At 39.6% G+C, this 25787-nt stretch overlaps 1 protein-coding gene across 3 annotated transcripts in view; it reads left to right on the top strand.

The window, feature by feature from the left end:
* The window catches only part of LOC126188035 (tyrosine-protein phosphatase non-receptor type 23-like), a 185776-nt gene that overhangs the window by 108155 nt on the left and 51834 nt on the right, over window positions 1-25787 (top strand). For all 3 annotated transcript variants that reach the window (XM_049929461.1, XM_049929460.1, XM_049929462.1), the window contains exons 10-14: window positions 1054-1288; window positions 1397-1596; window positions 1686-4256; window positions 9884-10087; window positions 14811-14954. In XM_049929461.1, the coding sequence (XP_049785418.1) occupies window positions 1054-1288; window positions 1397-1596; window positions 1686-4256; window positions 9884-10087; window positions 14811-14954 (3354 nt within the window). The remainder of the gene's footprint in view (window positions 1-1053; window positions 1289-1396; window positions 1597-1685; window positions 4257-9883; window positions 10088-14810; window positions 14955-25787) is intronic.

The following is a 25787-nucleotide window of genomic DNA, read 5'->3' as shown; positions in this document are numbered from 1 at the left end:
AGCTCAACCCCTTTCATCTGTGAAGCTTACAAATATTCTAGGCATAACATGGAGAGACAGTGTGACACATAAGAAAGTCCTGAACACCATAAAGCTGCCCATTGTCACTGCCACTCTCAACTAACATTGCCTTTTGTGGCTAGGACACTAACTTCATATGAACTACTTGCGTCTTCCCCTACGCACACGACTTGGTGATATAGCGCTTGCCAAAAGACCACATAGAAGACCTGCATTGTGCGTGAAAGATTGTACCAAACGTGATATAAATGCTTTTAATATCAAGTGTATTAAATGAGAGGAGCTCTGTGAAGACTGTGGCATATGGGTGAAACTCATTAAGGACTGAAGCAAGTTCCAAGACAGAGCCTTTGAAATGAGCATGTAGACAATTGCTTACAATGAACCCCTTTTTTCGGGGTGGCATGCACTTACTCACATGTGGACACCAAGTGGGCCCCCGCATTGGACTCCTGAGTCACCAACAAACGTACCTGCATGACATTACTTGAATCTTCTTTGAGGAGCTGTAGACCATTGATGAAACAAGTGAAAACTCTCTTATTTATTGTGTTTTCATTTCTTCAAAACATTTCCTTGTTGGTTATTTGAGCTGCAACAATTCTGTCTTCCTTCTCGTATATACATTAGCCGATACTTGTTTGCAGGACTTCTCTGTTATAACCTATCTAGTAGCAAACACTGACAGTGTGATTTATATTTAAAGTATTTTGTATAGTTTGTATTTGTTGACTATATCTTTTTGATGATATAATTTTTCTAATGCCACATTTCTGCACTGATGGTTACATGCTTTAATTTTAATTTATTCTCAAAAGTTAGTATTTTTGTATGAAATCTTCATACTTTTTATCAGTTTTGTTACATTTAATAGTTAATGATGTATGATTAACTGTATGTGTTCTCATTATTCTCTACTTTTGATTTTTCCTTTACAATTAGATTTTGTAAAAATATCAGCATTTTGTGAAGCAGATTACCTTTCTTCAGTCATAACTGCCTTTTCAATAAAATTTGCTTCTTTTTCCAAAGCTTGAAGATAAGAAAGAAAAGGAGTACCAAGAATTAATGGGGAAGAGACCGCCATCAATTGTTGCAACTGATCTCACACGGGAGGCAAATAAATATCATGAAGCCCATGCCAAAGCATCAGAATCAAACCAGACACTTCACAAGGCAATGACATTACATATTAGCAATTTGCGAATTCTCTCTCTTCCATTACCAGACCTTAAGAAACAAATACCAACCATCAGCAATATGAACAGTATGTATTTCTTAGTATTGCTTAAATTTTATAAGTAAATATGGAGGATTTGGTAATTGTGTCATTACATTATTATTATTATTATTATTATTATTATTATTGATGCAGCTCCTGAGGATGAAGCAGCTATTAAGGAATTACAACATTTGATTGACAAGGTAGATGAAATGAAAAAACAGCGAGCTACTTTAGCTGCACAGCTGAGAGAGTCAGTCTGTCAGGACGACATTACTCGTCAGCTTGTTACTCGCACTGGTGAGTCACTTGAAACCATATTCAGTCAGGAGATGCAAAAACATCAAAAATATGTAAGTAATATGACAAGCCACAGGTTTGAGAACATAATACAAGTTGCATTGTAGCCGAAGTGTTGTTGTTATTGCTATCTTGTTTACAGGAAACCATTATTGAACAGAATTTAGCTGCACAAGAAAATATTTTGAAAGCACTTACAGAAGCATATGCAAAGTGTGCAGGCCCAAGAAAAGCTGCTATGGATACAATCAGAAAACGTGAAGCCACTATTAATGCATTGATATCTTCTTATGATGCATATGAAGACCTACTTGCGAAATCAAACAAAGGTCTCGAATTTTATCGAAAACTGGAGACTAATGTTACGAAGCTACTGCAGAGAGTTAAAGGAACCTGCAAGGTGCAGGATGAGGAACGTGAACAGATACTTGCAAAGAACAATAAGAAGATACCAAGACAGGATATAGAGAAGCCAAGTATTGATTCTGGTGGTCCAAAGTTGAGAGACTATCTTCAGAGTATGAAGGGTACATTGCCCACTGGAAGCTACTCTACCTCTCAGATTTTTACTCTGCCTTCTAGCACAGCAATGCCAGCAAGCAGTACAACAGGAATTGGAGGGCAACTTCCAGCCTCCTATACAGCAGAAAGTGCAGGGAGCAGCGAGAATCTCGCAGGTCCATTACCATGGATCCCACCTGTAAGACCAGCTCCTGTGGGCTCAGAAGGTACAACTGAAACTTGCGGCACAATTACAAAGCAGGACACACTGTACCAACCCACTACATCTCCTGGTATTGCCAAACCTGAAATGAGTCACCAGACACCTGCATACGTTTCTAGTGCTCCACAATATACTTACAGCACTTCAGGATACCAACCACCTCATCAAATGCCATATACAGGAGATCAATATACAGACTATGCGTATGGTCAAACACAACAATACTATCAGCACCAGACAACAGGTTCTCATGTTTTTCCTCCCACTTCATCTACTCCTAGAGGACCTGGTTCATATTCCAGTGTTGGGTCAAGAGATGCAACTAGCCATCATGCTGCTAAAAGCCCAGCTTATCAGTATGGCTCAGCATACCACAGTACAGATACAGTGCAAAACCCATACAGTCATTTGCAGACACCAGCAATTTCACAAGCTCAGTCAACAAATGTACCACAACCACAAATTGGAGACACTTCGGAAATGTATGCTGGGTACCCACAACACTATCATACACAAGTACATCAGAATTATTCAACAACTCAACAAGCATATTTACCACCAACAGTACCAACAACTGTACATAGCACTGTGCCTCAACAAACATCTACTTCTGGAATACCTGCAATGAATATAACTAATGAAGGTGGAGTTTCACAGTCGAGTATCTCCTCTGCTGCCCAACATAGCACCACTTCCCAATACAGAAGTACTCCCCAGCACGACACTGCTGTTCAACAGCAGCAACTTTCATATCCAGCACACAGTACCTCATATCCCACATATGATTACAGCAAGTCACAACCTTACCAATATGGGGCAGCTTATGCTGCACAGGATTCTTCTGTTAATGTTCCTTATTACTCAGGAAACACTCAACAACAGGCAGCCCAGTGTGGATGGCAAGAAAACCAGCAAACTGTGATGGGGTCATATGATACAGAACAGAAAATACCACCTCATCTTCAGAGTTATCCATCTGTGCAGAAACCACCAGTGACATATCCTCAGTATCAGTGGCAACAGGCACAATCGCAGACGCAACTACAACAAAATCAAACTGTATCTTCATATTCTGCAAATTCCTCAGATGTTGGGCCTACTTCAAGTGCAGTCCAGTATCAAGGTGCTGGTGTTGCACCTACAGGATCCACCTCTTCCTTACAAACCCAACCATCTAGCATGCCACAGCAGCAACCATATTATGATAACATGTATAGTACAGTGTATGCTGCTTCACCTCCATATTCTGTGCAGGCTTCAGTGGCAAGCAGCAGCAACGTTGTTGATGCAACCCAGTACCAATACATGGCAGGAGCTGGAACGTCGTCATATACTAATGCTGGGAAGTACGCTACGTCACAAACGAGCTCATTCCAAACAGCTGTGGATGGTCAGACATATGCATCCCAATACAACACAACTATACCAATTTCAAGTCAAGCATACTCTCATGTTAATTACTACACTGCACCATATGGTTATCAGTATGGTTCAGAAACGATTCAATCAGAATCTCAACCAACAGTGCAAAATGATACATATCAGCAAGGTACAAGTGCTCAACAAGCTGCTGCTCCTTCTCCAATGACCTATATGCAAGCACGGTTCCCAGGTGATGCTACAAATACAACCTTCAGCCTTCAGGGAAGTTCATCAAGTTCTTCAGTAGAGGGCAAGAGTGATAGTGGAGTGTCATCTAATATTGATCTTTTAGCAGGGCTGGACTTCTCGTTGAATCAAAAGCCACTTGTTCCTCAACAGCCTGCAAATGTGTCACCAAAAAAAGAGCAACAAGTTCAACAAAATGGTGTTGCAAAACAGCAGACTGGTTCCTCAGTGCAGCAAACTGATGGTAGCAACTTCTCACCAAAAAAGGAGATTGTTGCCCAGCAACCGTCTGTGACGATGTTGCAGACACAAATCAGTTCTGTTGTTAATGAGGCTTCGGGAGCTGGAGAGAAGAAACCCCCAGTACTGCCAACAATTCAGGTAAACCTACAGCCATAAAAATTTTTATTTGTTTTTACGAGATGACAATTCCTTCACACTCAGAAAGTATTTGCTGTAATAAATCTTAGTTGTATGCTGCAATGATAGGACTAACTAAAATGGAAAATTGAGATAGAAAACTATCAAAGGCTGTTCCTTAAGAGAAATAGGAAGATTTAATGAGGAAAAGACTGGATGATAGATTTAGAGATTAGTTTTAAATTTACTGACACACATGCTAGTGAATGTAGATGATGATTCAACAAAAGCCTGGCAAGTAATTTTGCTGATTTTTTTTTACAGATTAAACTAGGATTGTTGGCACACTGTTTTGACACAATTATGAACTGGGAACACAAGATTTATGAAAATATTAATTTTTACTTTGCATATTGAGAATAATAGCATGCATTAAACTAGGAAAATTATGGATATTAATGAGACTAACCACAAAGGCAGAGAACACAGATGAGTAGACATAGAAATGACAAATAAAACATTATATGGTAACATATGACCTGTATCAGGAAAGTGACAGTGAGAAACACTAAACAGATAAGAGTGGTGTGTATTGCATTTCTACGCCTATTTTTAGCTCGTGAATTTATTTGCAATAACATTTTCCAGTGGTTCTCTGTCTACAGTCAGCTTGAGCAACAGTTGGGGTTTAGGTGGTTTAAACATTCATTGGAAATGAAATAGTCTTAGCTGAATGGTGCAACTGGTAAAGACTAAATTCACCAGTCACAATAACTATTCTTTATTGCGTAGATTACACTCCTCACCTCTTTAACAGAGATGGTGCAACCACCTCAGACAAGTGCAGCACCCATGGGAGGAGGCACCGAGCAGCCACCAGAGGAGACTGGAACAAAACACCATGGCACTCAGTCAATTAACACCAAAAAATGGATCCTGACAAAAGAAGTATGCCATGTTAGCATAGGGAAACACTCAGTGGCTGCCATAACTGGTGATGGGGAAGGCCGGGCATGTGTCAAAGAAGTCGCCATCCAAGGCCTGGGAAGACACGCAATGGGGTCAGGTGCATCAGCGGAGATGGTCACGCTAGCTGCAGGATGGCCATGAAGGAGGCAGTGGCCAGGAACAGTATTAAGAGTTCCAGCTGCCTCAGGGCCAGCGGAGACTTCCAAAGCAGCCACAAGGATGGCTGAAGCTGCGGTGACCAGGAACAGGGTCACGGGGGCTGGCTACAATATGCTGGCAATGACTGAAGGTCTGGCCGTGACAAGGCCAGCAAAAGTGTTTGCTTCAGCATTGACAGTGGTGAGGACAGGAGGGCCATTTTCAACAGGGCCAACAACAAAAGGCTTGGCATCTGATGGCATCTGGTGTCACATGGAAGGGCTGGGCCCATACCATTGGGACTTACGCCAAACAGCAGGATGGACAACTACTGGGTGCCACAAGGCACGACAACATTGCAAACAAGGGTGACAGAAGCTGGCCCACAATCCCACACATGAACTCCTGGAAGCCCCCTCTGAACACTTGTTGTGATCATGCCCACTTTAGAATTGTGGGAAAACCTATAGAATGTGAGTGAGCAAGTCTAGAATTGCCTGATTCCGGAAAGGAAGGGCCTGAGGCAACAATGGCTCCGGCAATTGAAAAGACATGGTACACAGAAAGGCAAGAGTTACACAAAGGAACTATTGAACAAAATGTGTGCAGACCATCCAAATATGCCAAGAAATTGCTTCTACTGAGAAAACACGAACCAATTGCCAATGAACATCTACCAAAATTGAAATAACCTCACAATTGAACAAAGTTACAGAAACCTAGAAAAGAACAGACTGTGTTCAGAACATGGTGAGCAATTTCACTCTTTTCTAGTATTTAAATACAGACTATCACAACGAAATAAACAGGAATATAGTGCCCCACCAAGTTACACTAACAGACAAGAAAAAATGTACTTGTTTTCCAAAACACACGATAAATTTTGAAAGAACAAAACCATGTTCCAGCACTACACCAAGAAACACTGAAATACACAGGAAGAAGTGGCCTCATCGTCCCTGTCCTGCCCAACACTGCCACACCCTTGGGAAGAGGGCGAGCCATAGCTGCAACATCCAAGGAAAATGTGTGCATGTTCTTGTGGTCAGCGTGGCAGCATCGGGCTTTCTGTGAAGGTGAGCAGATGATGGACGAGACCAGGAGTTGGTGCTGCAACCAGCATACCTTGAGTGGTGTGCTAGAGAGGGCAAATTTTTAGCAGGCCCTGTACTGAGTATTGACGTGTACTGTGTGTTACATAGAGTCAGCCACATTGCCACTGAAATGACCTTAGCTGAGTTGTGTGACTGGTAAAGATTGAACTTATCTGTTGCAATGATAACTTTATTTATTAACCTTGGACTAAACTTAGTACAGCTTCAGAGGACGACAGTCCAGACTTAAGTACAACTGGAAAGTTTATCTTGATTATGTGTAGCCAGTGCCTCCATGGCGAGATCCATGATTGTGGTGAGCCGAGGTACTGTTGATGATCAGCAACCGTGTACCACAAGGCTGTGAGCTTGTGGTCATCAGGTTGCAGGTCCGAGTGTGAGAGCAGCTGTTGAGCGTCCAGCGGCTGATGATCCTGGTGAAGGCATGAGGCTGCACTATCTGATAGACAGCAGCAGCTGCAGGCATTGTACTTCAAAGTGTAGACCTTAGATGGCCGACAGTTGGTCTGGAGTTGGCTGCGGAGGGTCTGAGTGGCAACCAAAGTACCTTTTGCAGTGGAATACAGGTGCAGCATCGTGTGAACATGTGACAGTGCGTATACAAATATATGTCTGGGACTGCAGTGCTGATTACCATGATCTGCACCCCACCCCCACCCTAATTCTCACCCCAACTACAATGCTGTGGTGGCTGCAGCTGGGGCCCAGCCCTGCATATACTACAGAAAGGATATTTCTTCAGTGTGCACTACTACAAGGAATATAACAGTATAAAAATATGTATTATGACTGCAAGAGAAAATATCTACAGGGTTCATTAGTAGTAAATGTAATAGATATCAGGAAGTTAGTGAAAATAATTGGGAAAAGGGAGTATTCTTTCTCTTGTGGTTCTTTTTTTTCCCCCCCTTGCATCAACACAGGGTTAGCATGGTTATCAATGAATTTAGTATGATTAGTTACCCCTCCCAGGATGGATTGTGTGTACTCCAACTGCCTATGTGCAGTGTCATTCATGTGAAAGTGGGTAAAAGTTTCCTAATGTTGCTGAATCTGTAACTGAGGTGGGACTTCATAACCAGTCCAGTAATCACACTGTAAGTTAAGTAAAAATAAATCCCAGCCAATGGTTCACAATTCATTCACTACAAAATTTACCTGCATTCTTTCTAAAGGGTGTACATAAAGCCCGGTAACATTTTCAATTATGTATTGCACAAGAACCAAATATTGTACAGATATCATACATACCGTATTTACTCGAATCTAAGTTTTTGTAATCAAAAAAACCGCCTGCGGCTTAGAATCGAGTGCAGAGTACGCGGAAGTTCTGCAAAATGTTGGCAGGTGCTGCCACAACTAACTTCTTCCGTCGAATATATAGCGCTACACAAGCATGCTTTGCAGGCACAAAGATAAATACTGGCGCCAAAACCTCTGCGTCAGTAAATAAATTAACAAGAAAAAAAAAAAAAAAAAAACGGGGTGGAAGGCGAGCTTTTTTCTCCGCCCCGAGTTTTGACGACTGCATTTCGTACATTATCCAACGAAGTAAATACAAATTCCATATTGTAAATCTTCGAATGTACCAGCATTTCAATGAACAACGAAAATCCTATTGGCAAGACTTTGGGATGTTAGTCAATATGGCCAACTCTACGTTCTGAATTTTTTCCTACCTGTGAGAAGAGATGGTTGCTAGTAGGAACTTTTATGAATTGTGAATCACATGCAGTATTCTCTTCACCATAAGAATAATGCGAATATAAACATTTTGCCATGTATTCTTTCGTGTTTGCTGCTATCTCATTTAAATCCTGTCTGCCTAATAAACTATGAAACTAGAGTGAGACAACAGCAAACGCGGAAGGATATTTATATCCTTATTTCATGTTTATATTCGTATTATTCTTATGCCTAATAGTGCTACAGTCAGAAATGAAGCACGGCAATTGACTAGATTTTTAAATCTAAGATGACTCTAATTTCTGTGCAGAATGTAATGTATTAAAGAGGCGTATGCAAAGATTTTCAAACGGAGAAAAATTTTCGCTATACTCTCGTTCAGAACATCTTCTATCATCCACAGTCTATTGTGGCAGTAGCGCGCACAAAAGCAAGCCATGCCGCGAGCGGCGACAGGCCGTAAACACCCATTATCAGAATGCGAAAACAATGCATGACGCAGTACAGTAATGCATTTTCAGCTTAGAGTGACGTAAACACCTATAACAAAGAGAACGGCACTTATCAGATCGAAGAGAAATAAGTTATCAATTCAAACCAGACGAAACACGTGGAAAAGGAAGGGTACCCTTATAAATACGGACGGAGCACCTGACTCATAGCAATGGCTACCTGGTAAAGCTTAACTGCTAATCTTACGACTCGAACTAAACTACTGTAGCTGTATCGTCATTCATTCGGCCTAAATTGTGTCTCATATTGCAGTGGACCAACTTTGTTTCGATTTGGAGGTGCGGCCTAAAACTTTTCTCTCCCCTTGAATTTAGAGTCTCAAATTTCAGGTGCGGCTTAGGTTCGGGAATTTATTTTTTTCCTTGATTTCGAGTCTCATTTTTCAGATGCGGCTTAGATTCGAGTGCGGCTTAGATTCGAGTAAATACGGTATGTCGTTTTGAAGAGGAACCCTGAAAGTTTTTTTTTATACCACCCCATTTTCATCATGAAGTTCGTGGATACCTGAACATGGAGCTGTCACATCGATGGATCGACTGTGCTACAGAAGAGGACAGCTGTTTCATGAAATGGCCTCCTCGATCACGAGATCTCACTCCATGTGACTTTTTTTCTGTGGGGACACATTAAAGATTTGGTGTATGTAGATTATTGGTGCCAAAAGATGTTATGGTTATTACAAATAAATCTTTAAAATTAAATTTATCATAAAAATTATCCCAACTAAGCCTCTGTTTATTTCACATATGTTGGAAGAAGAATTTCAGTTTGTATAACAAAATTTATCAGTAACTCCATTATTTGTACTGCCGCAAATACTGAAGAAAGCATGGTCTGTGAAGTCAACTAAAAGTAACTTTATATTCCTCAGTAATGTTAGTTACACACAAAGTGTTAATGTGTTGGTCATGTGAACTCACAGCACTGAACTTAATTTTGGAATGAGATGGCTCTTGAAATGATCCACCTTGACACAATAAGCTGCAGGGAAAGTGAACTTATTCACTTCTTAATGAGTAATGCCACTAGTAAATAAGCAGAAGAGGGCTGTGCTTATCAAAGATCACCTTTTTTTTTTTTTTACGACCAGTCAAAGCAGCATTGGTAAACTAACCTGAGGACAGAAAACAAGGAATTGGGGTGGTCTTTTTTACTACAAAATCACTTATCATCACCGTCCTCATTATCATTATTGTGATTTCATTTTAAGTTTTGTGTTACATTTAGGTTCCTGAACAGAATGAAGTTTCTGCAGAAGATCGTCAGCCTTCAAAAACCCTCGAAAAAGATCCATTTGCTGACCCAGAGGTACTAAACCAGTTTGTTCTGGAAGTTGAAAAGTATGAAAAATTTGTAGAAGGGCTTACAACAAAAACCTTAAATGGGCCCACACCACTTGACATGAAATGGAAAGAACTTCTTGAACTACAGGTTTGATTTTGATTTTTTAAAATAAATACATTGGTTTGTAAATGTAAATTTTTAGCTCGTTAAGCTTTGCATGTTCCCAAGAGTTCAGTTTTAAATTACACCTTAATATAAAGTCTAAGTTAACAGATCTGATCATTCCCTCTTTATTGATACACAGTTTCATCTGGTTATGTCTGTACCACAGTGTGAATCATTTTTGCGCACAAATTAAAGATTGTGGCAGCAGGTAATTTTATTTAAAAGACACTGAAGTGTCCAGACCAGACCCTTCATCTGTAGCAATCACAAGAAGCAGCAGGATACATTCAAAGAATGATAGAAATGCTTAATCTAACCATATGCCATTTATTGATTGCCTATGTTTTGATGGTAAAAGGAGAAATAAAATAAACCAACAGATATGGTTTACGTTAATTTTTATCTTCATTGCCTCTTTTGTTTAGCCTGTTGTCTGTGGTACCAGTTCTATATTGATGTCAGTGTGTTACAGTGTCTTTTGCTACAAAAACACTTTGTCTGCCCGCTGCTCTGTCATTGCCTGTGTAGATCCAGCAGCTGACACACAACCCCCTAAATTTGCATCATACCTCACGCTGAGCATTGACAACATTAAGTGTGCTACTGGCCCCAGGCTAGATTTTTAGCATCTCCTGCAGAAATGTAAGCTGTTGTTGTGTATTTGTCCAGTTTGAAATCAATTCGATTCAGAGTACTAATGGATTCAGGCTAACTGCGTTTTAAACATAGTAGATGTCCATAAAAAGCCAAAGCACACAGTAAAGATTCCGATGGTTGGCAGCAAGATGAAATTTGATGCCTGCTCACCACTCCCCTCCCAACACTCTTTATTGTTCTCAGCTAAGCTCGTGTCACTGTTCCCCCTCCAAGTCTTCTGTAGTGCTGTGCTTGTTCAACAGTGAAACACAGAGGCAGCCATATCTTCTAGGATGCAGGTCATACGTAACAACAGCAACTAATTTACAAATAAAAGATTGCAATCACAATTCAGTCCATTTCATGAACTTTCGCTTGTCCCACAATCTAGTGCCGTCTGTTGACACTATCTCCACAAAAGTTCTTTCAACTATAATTTATTTATATGATAAAAATTGCAATCAGTTTAAAGTGATTTCTTTTGTTTGTTACACATCTAATTCTGGATTAATTTTCTTCTAGATTTCATCTGAATGTCACCATCTTGTTCTAAAGCTGATTCAAAGCTGGTAACATATTCCCCCAGTATTCTAAAACATGAATAGCTATTGAGTTTTTATTTGCAACGAACTTCATGAATCATTAGTTTCTCATAACCAAATAAAATACTGACTTAGCTTCATAATCATGTAAAGGCTTTATTTACTTAAAAAGCAGCATAAATGTATGTATATGGTGTCAATACATGTATGCGAACTTCTATTGCAAATCTATTAAAAAACAACAAAAGTTTGTGAGTTGATAGAGTTTAATACTATTTCCTCCTGTGTTTCACAAAATTGACATTTTTTAAGCAGAGCATTAGATTGTTGTAGTTTCTACTTCATAGTTTCTCATGTATCCACCCATTGCACTAGTCACGTGATTGATTGAACAAGATCAATACTGTATCTAGTGCTTCTGCGTATCGGGAAATCTTGAGCCTATTCAAATGAAAGTATTGTGTGCTAAGCTCTACCCTATGGAGCTCTCCAAAATAAATTTATACGAAACCTTAATAGCCAAAGCTTCATCTGTAAATATAAGACGACCCCTATATTAATCAATTAAACACTGTAAAAATGTCTATCTCAGCAGCAGTAGGTACATAATAGGGTAAGTACAGTAACAATGACATGAGAAAAGGCAGCTGCCCAACAAAAAAGGAAGCATACTGCAGTAGACAGGTACATGGTCAAAACATGGAACACTTTAACTCTGATGCCTAAGTTGGATTCTTTGTTAGAGTAGATACATCAGAGGTGCACTTGCAGGCTATTTCAGTTAGCATAGGGAAGGCATAAACTTGAGAAATTGCCACTGTACTTACAATTTCATGTAAATAAAACACAATCAACACATATTAATACTGGTAGGGGTGTAGTGTAATTGGTGCATCATTTCCAAGCTTCTTAACAATATCTTTAGGTAAAACACACACACACACACACACACACACACACACACACACACACACACACACACGTGTGGCAGGATATCACTTTGATGAAAGCATGCTAAAAAGTAGTCAGTACTGGTGAAGCCAGAGTAATCTGAAAGAAGATACAAATGCCTTCGTCATTTACTACCTTGTGTGTTATCCAAAGGTATCTTTTTCCCCCCCCCCTGCTGTATTCACTATTTTCATCTCTAAAAGATACCCATTGTTCTTCTGTTGTATTTCTTTTGCCTGTTTCTGTCAGTCATTGTCTAATGCTTCTTTTGAAACTCTGACAAACCTCTTGTTCCAGATTCCATCTCTGTAATTTCCAACCTTTCTGCAGTTTCTTCAGCTTCAATTTGCATTGTATAACCAATAACATATGCGCTGAGTCCACACCTAAATGGGAAATTCTTTGCTTTTCAAAATCTGGTTTCTAAATATATGTCTTACATGCTCTGTCTAAGCTTTCTGGTGTCTCCATGCCTCTCCTATGTACTCAAACTTCTTTCATGATTCTTAAACAAAGTTTTAGAAATGATTAAATTATGTTCTGTACAATATTTTACCAAGAACTCCCACCTTCATTCCTTCCTTTTCCCAGTCCATGTTCTCCTATTATTTTTTTACTCCACCTTTTTGTGCTACTGAATTCCAGACGCCAATCACAAATTTTCATCTTGTAAATTGTACTGAAGAACTTCTTTTACCTAATCATACATACTTTTCAATATGGTTTGGTGACACCAAAGGTAAGTGTCTGAATACACATCAAAAGGTCTGAGGGTTAGTTGCCAGTCAAACCAAGGATTTTTACTCTCACTTGTTGTCTCTTTCACCTTTGGCAACAATCTATTAATGTGGGAAAACAAGAAGTTGCACCATAGTTCGGAGTCAACGTTAAAGTGGCTAAGTAAGACAGGTTAAAGATTGGAGGAAGGCAAGGTCACACCACCTCTAATAGGAGTATGCATATAAAAACACTATGGAATTCAAACTAGTCTAAGGTAGGTGACACCTTTACTTTTTTTATGTTACTTGCTATACAGCTTCTGCTGATCTAGTACGAATATATACTTGTACTACAGTGGTGGGCTGTGGCCTGGCTGTAATTATTCATTCATAGCACTGTTCATAGTAATTGATCTGCATCCGTATTGTCTTGTTCCAACTTTCTCCTGCATAACTCCTGTGGGATTTGGTGTTGTGACAACCCGGTACTTACCTGACCAGAAAATCCTGTTCTTCCTGCCACTGCACTTCACTAAGTTCCTCTACGCGTAACTTCAACATATCTGTTTCTCTTTACAAATTCTCTAAGCTACCTGCTTATGTGAGCTAATGTTCCATATTCCGACCTGCAGAACATGAGATTTTTTAAATTTTATTTATTTATTTATTTATTTATCTTTCCTGTGAAAATTCTCATGAGCAGACCACAACAGAGAGCCAAATAGGGGACTATTTTATCTCCAGAATATCTTGCCCAGGAGGATATTATTAAACCATACAATAAAGCTGCCATGTTCTTTGGAAATATAATGGGTATAGTTTCCCCTTGTTTTCAGCTGTGTCACAATACCAACATTGCAAGGCCATTTTGGATAATGGTAATAGAACAGATTAGTCATCACCCAGGGTATTTCCATTGTAACTACTGAAAAGGTAGCTGTAAGTCTCGTCAGCAACAATAGATTAGTGTGGCCTGTCCACAGATACCGCACTGATGAGTTTTGCAACTAAAGATGGTTACCTGTGTCATTGAGGCATTACAAGTCATACTACTTTGGCAAGTTTAGTGGTTTGTGGAGGATGTGGACTGGAAACTCTCCTTTATTAAATGACCAAGAAAGTCTACTTTCAAATTACCCATGTTTGGTTGTTCTTTATTCAAATTCTGGAGTATTTACTGCTTCTTCTTCTTTGTTGAAGGAATTTCGGAAAACTGTGGTCGATTACCCTGTTTTAGTGGTACTACCATAACACAACCATTGCTTGCGATCTCTCTCTCTCTCTCTCTCTCTCTCTCTCTCTCTCTGTGATGGTAAGGGTCTGTCATCACCACTCATATACCTCAGATACATCTAGATATTTTTAAGTTTTCTGCTAGATCTCAAGACAGAATCACATGTTGAAGTCATTATTTAATGTATAGTTTCTGTTTAACCCATGCCAATCCTGGAGATGTTGGATTCTGTGAAATCTGCCATGGTTTTTTCTTTCTTCTGCAATAATTTTCTAACCTGTTTTGTGGACCATGAGGGATCTCTTATGTTTCTTATTCATTTATGGTTGATTCATATTATTCTTATTTCTTAGGATTTGAGCCAAGTTTGGTTAACACTTATAAAGGTAACAGGAAAGGAGAAGAGGCTGTTTCTTCGGAAAGTGTAAAGCAGATTTTTATCTGCCAAAGAGTAGTTCTAAATGCTGTTTACTCATATTAAGTTCAAAAGGAAATCCACATTTTTAGAGTATGATTTAAAGTACAAAATCTCATATTTTTATTCCCTGAATTTCATGTAAAGTAAAACACTGCAAAGAGATCCTGTGGAGCAAACAATAATTTTGTTACTAAATTTATTTCAGGAAAAGGATGCTCATAAAAGAAGCATTTCAGTTGCTCGGTGCTATCCAATGAAAAATCGTTTCCCAGATATTCTACCCTATGATCATTCTCGTGTTGAATTGCCTTCTACCAAGGATGATTACATAAATGCTTCATTCGTAAAGGTAATAGTGATTATTTATCATTTGTTTTGTACAGAATTGTTAAAATCTGTCATTAATACTTGAGATTCATTTACATAATGATGTAGATAAGTACATTAATTAGGATATTAAATTTGAATTATATAATGGTGGAATGTTGTTTGCATATACAGGGTGAGTCACCTGACGTTACTGCTGGATATATTTCGTAAACCACATCAAATACTGACTAATCGATTCCACAGACCGAACATGAGGAGAGGGGCTAGTGTAATTGGTTAATACAAAACATAAAAAAATGCACGGAAGTATGTTTTTTAACACAAACCTACATTTTTTTAAATGGAACCCCATTAGTTTTGTTAGCACATCTGAACATATAAACAAATACGTAATCAGTGCCATTTGTTGCATTGTAAAATGTTAATTACATCCGGAGATATTGTAACCTAAAGTTGACGCTTGGGTACCACTCCTCCGCTGTTCGATCGTGTGTATCGGAGAGCACCGAATTACGTAGGGATCCAAAGGGAATGGTGATGGACCTTAGGTACAGAAGAGACTGGAACAGCACATTATGTCCACATGCTAACACCTTTTTATTGGTCTTTTTCACTGACGCATATGTACATGACCATGAGGGGTGAGGTACACGTACACACGTGGTTTCCGTTTTCAATTACGGAGTGGAATAGAGTGTGTCCCGACATGTCAGGCCAATAGATGTTCAATGTGGTTTCCATCATTTGCTGCACACAATTGCAGTCTCTGGTGTAGGGAATGTCGTACACGCCGCAGTACATCTGGTGTAATGTCGCCGCAGGCTGCCACAATACGTTGTTTCATATCTTCTGGGGTTGTAGGCACATCACGGTACACGATGGCCACCACATTGAACATCTATTGGCCTGACATGTCGGGACACATTCTATTCCACTCCGTAAGTGAAAACGGAAACCACATGTGTACGTGTACCTCACCCCTCATGGTCATGTACATATGCGTCAGTAAAAAAGACCAATAAAATGGTGTTAGCATGTGGACGTAATGCGCTGTTCCAGTCTCTTCTGTACCTAAGGTCCATCACCGTTCCCTTTGGATCCCTATGTAATTCGGTGCTCTCCGATACACACGATCGAACAGCGGAGGAGTGGTACTCAAGCATCAACTTTAGGTTACAATATCTCCGGACGTAATTAACATTTTACAATGCAACAAACGGCACTGATTACGTATTTGTTTATATGTTCAGATGTGCTAACAAAACTAACGTGGTTCCATTTAAAAAAATGTAGGTTTGTGTTAAAAAACATACTTCCGTGCATTTTTGTATGGTTTGTATTAAACAATTAACTAGCCCCTCTCCTCACGTTCAGTCTGTGGAATCGGTTCGTCAGTATTTGATGTGGTTTACGAAATATATCCAGCGGTAACGTTAGGTGACTCACCCTGTATTGTAAGTTACAACATTCTCTCTCTCTCTCTCTCTCTCTCTCTCTCTCTCTCTCTCCCTCTCTCCCTCTCCCTCTCCCTCTCCCTCTCTCTCTCTCCTCCCTCTCCCTCTCCCTCTCCTTCTCCCTCCCTCCCCTTCCCATATATGAATAATGTAATATGAAGTAGATACTCTCATGATTCAATGTATATCTTATAAGGGCTGGGCAAATACTCTACATTATGAGGGTGCTTCCACCATGAAATGTTCCGCAGCCATCACCCCCAGCATAGGCTCAGACATACCACAACCTTTTGTGTGATTCAACTTCTGGTGATTTAAATCTCACATTCTTGTCACACGAGGGGTACCACACTCGGCAAGTAATCTTGTGCAAGAGACTAAGCAAATTGAAACTTAAATTTCCTACTGATATCTCCACTAACATCTCATCATAAGATACAACTTACAGACTCGTCATACAATTAAAATTTTGAGTGTCTGTTCCCATAGAGAGCTTCTAGACCGTAACATGGACTGTCTATCGTGATGGTGCCATAACAACATATTGCTTAATCTTGACTTTATGGAAGCCTTGATATTGTACTATCCTCCCTTCAGCTGATAACTCCAGGCTTTTGTACACCCCATACTACATGTGTGTACATCTACATCTACATCTACATCCGTACTCCGCAAGCCACATGACGGTGTGTGGCGGAGGGTACCTTCAGTACCTCTATCGGTTCTCCCTTCTATTCCAGTCTCGTATTGTTTGTGGAAAGAAGGATTGTCGCTATGCCTCTGTGTGGGCTCTAATCTCTCTGATTTTATACTCATGGTCTCTTCGCGAGATATACGTAGGAGGGAGCAATATACTGCTTGACTCTTCGGTGAAGGTATGTTCTCGAAACTTTGACAAAAGCCCGTACCGAGCTACTGAGCGTCTCTCCTGCAGAGTCTTCCACTGGAGTTTATCTATCATCTCCGTAATGCTTTCGCGATTACTAAATGATCCTGTAACGAAGCACGCTGCTCTCCGTTGGGTCTTCTCTATGTCTTGTATCAACCCAATCTGGTACGGATCCCACACTGCTGAGCAGTATTCAAGCAGTGGGCGAACAAGCGTACTGTAACCTACTTCCTTTGTTTTCGGATTGCATTTCCTTAGGATTCTTCCAATGAATCTCAGTCTGGCATCTGCTTTACCGACAATCAACATTATATGATCATTTCATTTTAAATCACTCCTAATGCGTACTCCCAGATAATTTATGGTATTAACTGCTTCCAGTGCTGACCTGCTATTTTGTAGCTAAATGATAAAGGATCTATCTTTCTGTGTATTCGCAGCACATTACACTTGTCTACATTGAGATTCAATTGCCATTCCCTGCACCATGCGTCAATTCGCTGCAGATCCTCCTGCATTTCAGTACAATTTTCCATTGTTACAACCTCTCGAGACACCACAGCATCATCTGCAAAAAGCCTCAGTGAACTTCCGATGTCATCCACCAGGTCATTTATGTATATTGTGAATAGCAACGGTCCTATGACACTCCCCTGCAGCACACCTGAAATCACTCTTACTTCGGAAGACTTCTCTCCATTGAGAATAACATGCTGCGTCCTGTTATCTAGGAACACACATTCATGCCCTCATTCAGTACACATTACAATAAAACTTTTACATTTAGACATTTAAGAGTCTGGCAAATAAGCTACATTTAATGTAATGTACTTTTCTGTTCCCTTCACGGTTAATTTCAGAGAGTCACCACACCATCAGGACGCTTGAGTTCAGTGAATCCCCTTGAATCTCATAATCAGGGTTACTTATTTCAGTTTATTCCTCCAGTTACAGTGACACCTACCACAAATGGAAAATATTTTTCAGATAAATCCTTTGTATTTTTTGGCATAAATTCAAATCTGCAGTTTAAATGAGGTGATATGCCCACTAAACCCACTGGTCAGAACAGGTAACAGGATTGTGGAAGGGGTCAAAGGTTGAGGTCAGTTTCTCCTTCCAGTTGTCGTTTATTGTAATTTAATAAACTTTACAACCAAAGCAGCACATAGCTGGACCTTTACCAAATGCAACTCTTTCACGGTCGAAGGCCTCCAAACAAGAAGTCTTAACAAATCAACAAGATAAAAATCCAATTAAGATAGCAATAAAATAATTTTAAAAATAAGCCAGCAAACATATGCAAAGTGCAATACAAATGGCTGAGGTCCATAATTAAATTTTAAAATTTTAGACTATGTTACCATACACTTTTAAGGACAGAAGGCCAGAATGTTTAACAACAAAAAAATCTTAAAAATCAACAAGATTAAAATGCAATTAAAGAGGCAAATCAAATAAATAAAAAACATATCATGGCTCTGTGGAAAGCCCTAAGGCTAAGCAGATAGAACATACATATGCAAAGTGCAATACCAATGGCTGAAGGCCACAATTAAGTTTCAAAATTTTAAAATATATTACCATAATCTTTTAAAGGCAGAAGGCCGCAATGTTTAAGATTGAAAGGTAAATTGATGAATTAATTTTGCAAAATTTTTGAGAAAAAGAAAAAATAACCATAAGCTTTGCATTTAAGGTAGCTGACAACAGATAATTAAACACTGGTGGCACTCAGAAGCCTCCAGGGAGGTTGGTCTGCCCTCATTCACTTAGGCGAGACAGGTGCCAAGCCCAACTACACTTGATCCGTCGGAACCCAACCAGGGGACAGCCATGGACCGACCGACATGACGACTTGCTTGCCACCAATCAGTACATGAGAACTCAAACACACAAAAGTTTCGAAGCACACAACATGAATGGACGTGGCTTGGGTAGTTGAAACTACTACTTAACTTTGACGTCCTGGGTCCGTGAACCACAAAGCTTGTAGCGATCGGACAGCTCCACACATGCTCTGACACTGTGCAGGGACTGGCAGCGGACCCAGCCGACTGCACTGCACAGAGATATCTTCCCTGGTCCGCAGCAACTGACTGACTGCCCACTGGCCCGTCCGCGACTGCTGCTCCATCGCAACTCACTGCTGGTGCTTCTCCCAGTCACTTCCAGACACACGACGACAGAAACACTGCCTCAGACCCAACCATGCTGAGGAAATACGCCCACTGGCAAAATCACATCCCTGCACCAGGAAAGGATCAACCAAAGTTCCACAAGAAGGTAATCGAAGGGGCCCAGAAGCGCTCAGAGAACCAGTTACACGTCGCCGAATGAGATGACCGACCTCTCAGAGGCTTGTCAAAGGAAATAACGCGAACTACACACACAACGTGACAAACACTTGCACAAAAACCTGAACGATATGCAACAGTAACTAAGCACACATGAATACATATCAGAATCATTGCGTGCGCACAACCAAGACCGTGGCCAGGCTCAAGTGATGCGTGGCGGCGATGGTAGGGCAAGCCATGCCAATGCAGATCCCACTGCTGCTTCAACCTAACTGCACTATTGCCGCGTTGCAAGTGCCCGACGGGCAGGTCCGGGCTGCGCTCCAGACACGTTCCAATTGACTGGCAGACCCAAACTCACAACCTGAACTGCGACCAACTCTCTTACAATAGACAACGAGCGGGCAGTAATAGCAGTTGAGCAAAGACACTACGAGAGGGGATATATCGATACGCGCTGCTAGCGCCCGCTGGCGGTCATGCAAATCAGCAACTCAGTGACAGTAATAATTTAAATTAATGTAGTGAGGTGGAAGTAAGTTAAAAACAGGGTGTAAAATACATGATGGCGGGCACATGAGCCACGCCATGGCTCATGAGGGATTCTCGTTTGAAAATAAGAAGTTGACACCCCAGTGGGTGTTAGGGAGCAGTCAATTTGACCACATGCAGATGTCCCCTTTGAGAACATTAACTACTGGAGGTTTTTTTTCCTGTCCAAAGCATATTTTTTGAGCTACTAAATTTTACAATTTAAAACAAGCATAAATGAACATGTAAACGTTAATTTGTTCAGCGTCTTAAATTTCTGAAAGTTTTACACTGACTGCTATGAAATGATGACAAAATTTTGTATTCGATATACACATTTTTATATACCTAATGGAGTGATGTAAGATTATATATCAGGGAAACAGTGTTTTGAATACAAATTTTTACAAGACAGTCTAATAAAGTTTCAGATACGAATAAGCTACATACTTTTTAATATACCTGGTGCTTCATAATGAGTATCAGACTTTTTAAGGATTTGTATCAGTTATTACATTCAACTAACATTTATAAATAATGCAGCAAATGAAAGAGCAATTCGAACAATTTTTCATACAAGTATTCAATGTGAGCACCATTCATCATGTGGCACACACTGAGTCGACAAGCGAGATCTTCCCTAACCTTGATCAATGTGTCTGGAGTAATTGTTGCAACAACTTCTTCAGTCCTGTTTCTCAAGTTGGGTAGATCAGCTAGTAGAGGAGGCACATACTCATCATCCTTTATGAGGCACAAAATGTAAAAATCACATTGCATCTTATCGGGTGAACATGGACTCCATGTGAAATAAATTCTGTTATCTGGCCCCTTATAGCCAATCCAGTGCTCAGGTACAATGTCATTAACTGACCGCATGCTGAGTTATGTCAATGAGGCACCACCGTGCTGCAAAATAAAGTTCTGTGGGTTAGCTTCTTCCAGAGGAAAGAGCCATAGTTCTAATGCACCAAGATAAGAAACACCGATTACAATACCTTCACAGAAAAAGAAAGGCCCATGAACTTTTTTGCCATGAATGCACAAAAAACATTCAATTTAGTAACTGTACAGTCTTTTGGGGATTTGCTGACCTCCAGATGCACACATTATGTGTGAACACGCTTCCATTTAGATGAAGTGTCAGTTCATCACGGAAGATGACACAGTCCAGAAAATCTGTGTCATGCAGCAACATTTTGTTTGCAAAGTTGGCACACTAATCGTGGTCAACAGAACACTGTTCAAGTTGTAGACCATGGTGTGCCAGCTTGTATACCTGTTACAAGCTTTTAAGACCTGTTCAAGTTGCTCCTTCATACGATGTATTATTTATTTTTAATTGTAAGTTTAATGTAATAATTGCTGCAGAGCCTTAAAATCCCTTTATTAATTTTGAAACACACAGTATATGGTACCTAAATATACAGGGTGTAAATTTTAAGTTAACAAACCAGAATAACTCGAAAAATAAGTTCCACATGAAAAAAATGTGTAGTATCCATAGTTGTTTATTTTTGCGAGGGGGACATCTGCAGGTGTTAAATTAGCCCGCCACCCCAGCCCCCTGGGGGTGGGAGGCAACTTTAAAATTTCAAATGGGAAACCCCATTTTTTTAATTGTAGAATCAGATTCTACGTAAAAAACTATGTACATTTTGTCTTAAACACTTGTTTTGATTCTTGCTAGTTGGCACTATAGTTCAGGAAACTACGTGTTATCATTTCTGCGTGAAGAATGGTTACGGATACATCAAAAATACTTATTTACTTCGTAAATTTTGATTCGCTAAAACTAAAACTCTCCCTCTCTCCCCATAGGGTGGGATTTGAGAGAGGGAAATTAGAGTTTTACAAATGTTGACCACGAAACAAACAAAACTTATCTGAATTTGCGTAAAAAATTAATATTTGGGTCAACATTTGTAAAACTCTTTAATTCCTCTCTCTCAAGCCCCACCCTGTGGAGAGAGAGGGAGAGTTTTAATTTTAGGAAATCAAAATTTACAAAGTAAATAAGTATTTTTTATTTATCTGTAACCATTTTCCAGGCAAAAATGAGAACATGGACTTTCTTGAATTACAGTGCCAACTACCAAGAACCAAAATAAATGTTTAAGACAAAATGTATGTAGCTTTTTTTATGTAGAATCTAATTCTGCAACAAAAAATGGGGTTTCCCATTTGAAATTTAAAAGTTGCCTCCCGCCCCACCCCCAGGGGGCTGGGGTGGCGGGGTAATTTTAACATCAGCAGATGTCCCCCTCGAAAATAATCACCTTTGGATTCTACACATTTTTTCCTGTGAAGCTTATTTTTCGAGTTATTCTGGTTTGTCAACTTAATATTTACACCCTGTATAATGTATAATGGGGAAACAGCAGCAAAAATAATGAAAAGTTCTCAACTTGCTTACTTCATATTTTACATGACACTCTAATAACATTCTGATGTCTCCTATATGCATTATTTCTCCTTTACACATAATTTTAAACAAAAATTGCACGCCCAACTATTGTATGTGCTATTCTGTTTTCTTTCTCACAATGTGTTTTAATGTACAATGGAAAAGTTGTATTTAGGGCTTATCAGATTATGATTAGCATACTACTACAGAACATGGATCATCCAAAACTTCGTAATCCTACCCATTCACAGATTAAAACACTGCAAAATATTGTCAATGAAGCTCCTATCCTCACAGATCCAGCAGCGCGAGAGGTCTTTCATATCACACATACCAATGATCACAATCAGTTTTTCCCATTCATTTTAAGCAATTTCATTTCCAAAGCTAGGTTTTGTTGGCAATAACAATAAACAATGCTCAGTGTCAGAGAGACAATTTTGTCTAGCAAAATTCTCATGTTCATTAATTAAAAATCTTAAAATTATGGAAGTTTTTCACTGATTTATTTGAAGTTTGGACACAATTTTGCATTCACATTTGCATTTTTTTTTATATAACTGCTGGAGTCCCACATAAATATATAAAAACATGTGTATTCAGATGCACCATTGTGTCAAAATTTCAAAGAAATCGTTGAATAACTATGAGATTTAAGATTTTGAACAAATGAACATTTACATTTTCACTTATATATGGTGTTCTTTAAGATGACAGAACTTAATATCACAAAAATATGCATTGTATGAAAAAAAATTTGCAGATGAAAAGTTACTATTTTCAAGGGGAACATTTGTCTGGTTTAAAACTGGCCACTCCCTGACCTGACCCTGCCCTGTCCCATGGGGGGATCAATTTTTTATTGTCAAATAGAAATCGCACAATTTTATTGCAGATTCTCATTCTATGACAAAAAACCTAGAGTTTACTAAAAGCATTTCTTTCATTTTTGGCAGATGGAGCTGTAATTGACAAAATTTAATTTTTCCCATTTTTGCAACTGAGAACAGACTCACTTAATCCTACTTTACATTTTTGATAAAAATGTAAACTTTCTGTGTCAAACAGTTAATATTATTGTTAAAAATTTAATTTAGTTTTGCAAATTTGATTGTACAGAAAAAGTTTTACAATTAGACATTAAAAAATCCGCCAAATAAGCTACATTTAACATAATGTACTTTCCTGTTCCCTTTGGGGTTAAGCTCGAGCCCCTACACCGTCAGGCTGCTTGATTTCACTCAGTCCCGTTGAATCTCATCATCAGGGTTACTGATTTCAGTATGTTCTTCCGTCCAGTCACTGTTAACTCTCACACCGATTACAGTGCCACCTACCAGGAAACATTCCTCTTGGCATGTGGCTTCCACCTAGCAGTCAACATCAATCCACTTTTGATATTTATCAAACAGAATTTTCTGTCACTATGTGAAGACATCTGTCAGTTGTGAAGACATGAAACTGATAGGTCCTCTTTGTTTTAGGTAGCTAGCTGATCCAATGTAACATGATAATCCATCATTGCGGTCCTTTTTGACAGCAATGTGACATGAAAATCTGAAATTTCCATGACAGTTATTCACAATAGAGGCAATAGTTCAAACCTTATAACTTCCATTCCCAAGACATGCGAACCATTCACAAAATCTATAATTTCACTCAAAATACCATGGTCACCACTCTCAGCAATTCAGTAAATTCCTTGCTTTGCTGATGACAACAGTGAACCAAATGTGTTCAGACTATTTATAGGCCCCCTTTTATGGCTACTTCAAGTGTGTGAATTATGGTAACAATCATCATGGACTGTGTGCTGCAGATATCATATCGAAGATAGATGCATAATACCTCCCAGCTGGACGCTTTCTTTCATATTCTACTTATCCTGTGAAATAAGAAACTGGGCCATTCTGCTGGTGACTTGTTTGATGTCTGTTCCTGTCTAAATTTCATCTTTGGTATACCAAAACTGCTAGTTCATCGCTTGTAACTATAATTTATTCTAATTTAAAATCTTCTTGTGTACACAAGACAGAGATTATTGCCAAAACAATGAGCACAAGTTAATAAGAGTGGAAAGCTCTGGTCGTTGTATGTGATAAAGGTGGGAGGGTGGCAGCGAAAAATAGACAGGTCAGAAAATGAAACAGAATGAATACGGGAATGGTTACTGTAAAGAAATGCTAAGACAGAAGAAATTAACACCAGGTGGATGGCGAGAACCAAGCACATGATGTAATTCCAGTTCCCACCTGCAGGGTTCTGAGAACTGGTGTCTGCGGGAAGAATCCAGTTGGCGCACATGGTGAAACAGGTATCGAGGTCAAATCTGTCATGTTTTAGAGCTTGCTGTGCAACAGGATATAGTATGTTGCCAGCATACACCTTCTGCCAATGCTCATTCATCCTAACAGATAATCTGGCGGTAGTCATGCCATTGTAAAAGGCCAAACAGTGTTTACATAACAGCTGGTATACGACATTTGTCATTTTACGAGTGGCTCTTGCCGTGATTGTATACGTTTCACCAGATACAGGGCTGGTATAGGTGGTGGTAGGAGGGTACGTAGAGCACGTCTTGCAGCGGGGACAGTCACAGGAGCCGTAGGGTAGGGCGATGGTTGCAGGAGGAGCATAGAGTCTGACAAGGATATTGCGGAGATTGGAAGGGCAATAAAAAGCTATTCTAGGTGTGGTGGGCAAAATGTCAGAGAGAATGGAACTCATGTTAGGGCGCAATTTTAGGAAGTCATAGCCTTGTTGAAGTAGCTTATTAATACTTTCAAGACTAGCTTAATACTGAGTTACAAGAGGGATCAGCAGCACCAGGACTGGATGCAATGTCTCTGGAAATCTGCTTTTGAACTAGGCTGGTAGGGCAATTACGTCCAGAAGGCTGAGGCAATAATGGTGGTATATTGCTGTAAAGTGTATGCATCTAAACAAATATGTTTGCCTCAAATGCCAAGCGTGTAGCCAACCTTTGATGAGGTTCAAGTGAATATGAACGAAAATGGCATGGGATTTGGAATAGGACCATGTGAAATTTAATTAGGTGAAAGTATTTAGAGAGTCTAAGAATTTTTACAGTTTAGCCTCACCATGAGTCCATATGGCAAAGATACAATCAATGTATCTAAACTAAACCAGCAGCTGAAGGTTTATGGATCCCGGTAGGCTTGCTCCAAGCAACCCATGAATGGATTGGTGTAGGAAGGGCCATCATGGTTCCCATGGCTTTTGTTTGTCTGACCCTCAAAGGTATAGTAGT

This window comes from Schistocerca cancellata, chromosome 5, assembly GCF_023864275.1.
Source record: "Schistocerca cancellata isolate TAMUIC-IGC-003103 chromosome 5, iqSchCanc2.1, whole genome shotgun sequence".
Classification (NCBI taxonomy): Eukaryota; Metazoa; Arthropoda; class Insecta; order Orthoptera; family Acrididae; genus Schistocerca; species Schistocerca cancellata.
Note: the sequence above shows the minus strand (reverse complement) of the source record. Positions and strands in the feature narration are given on the sequence as shown.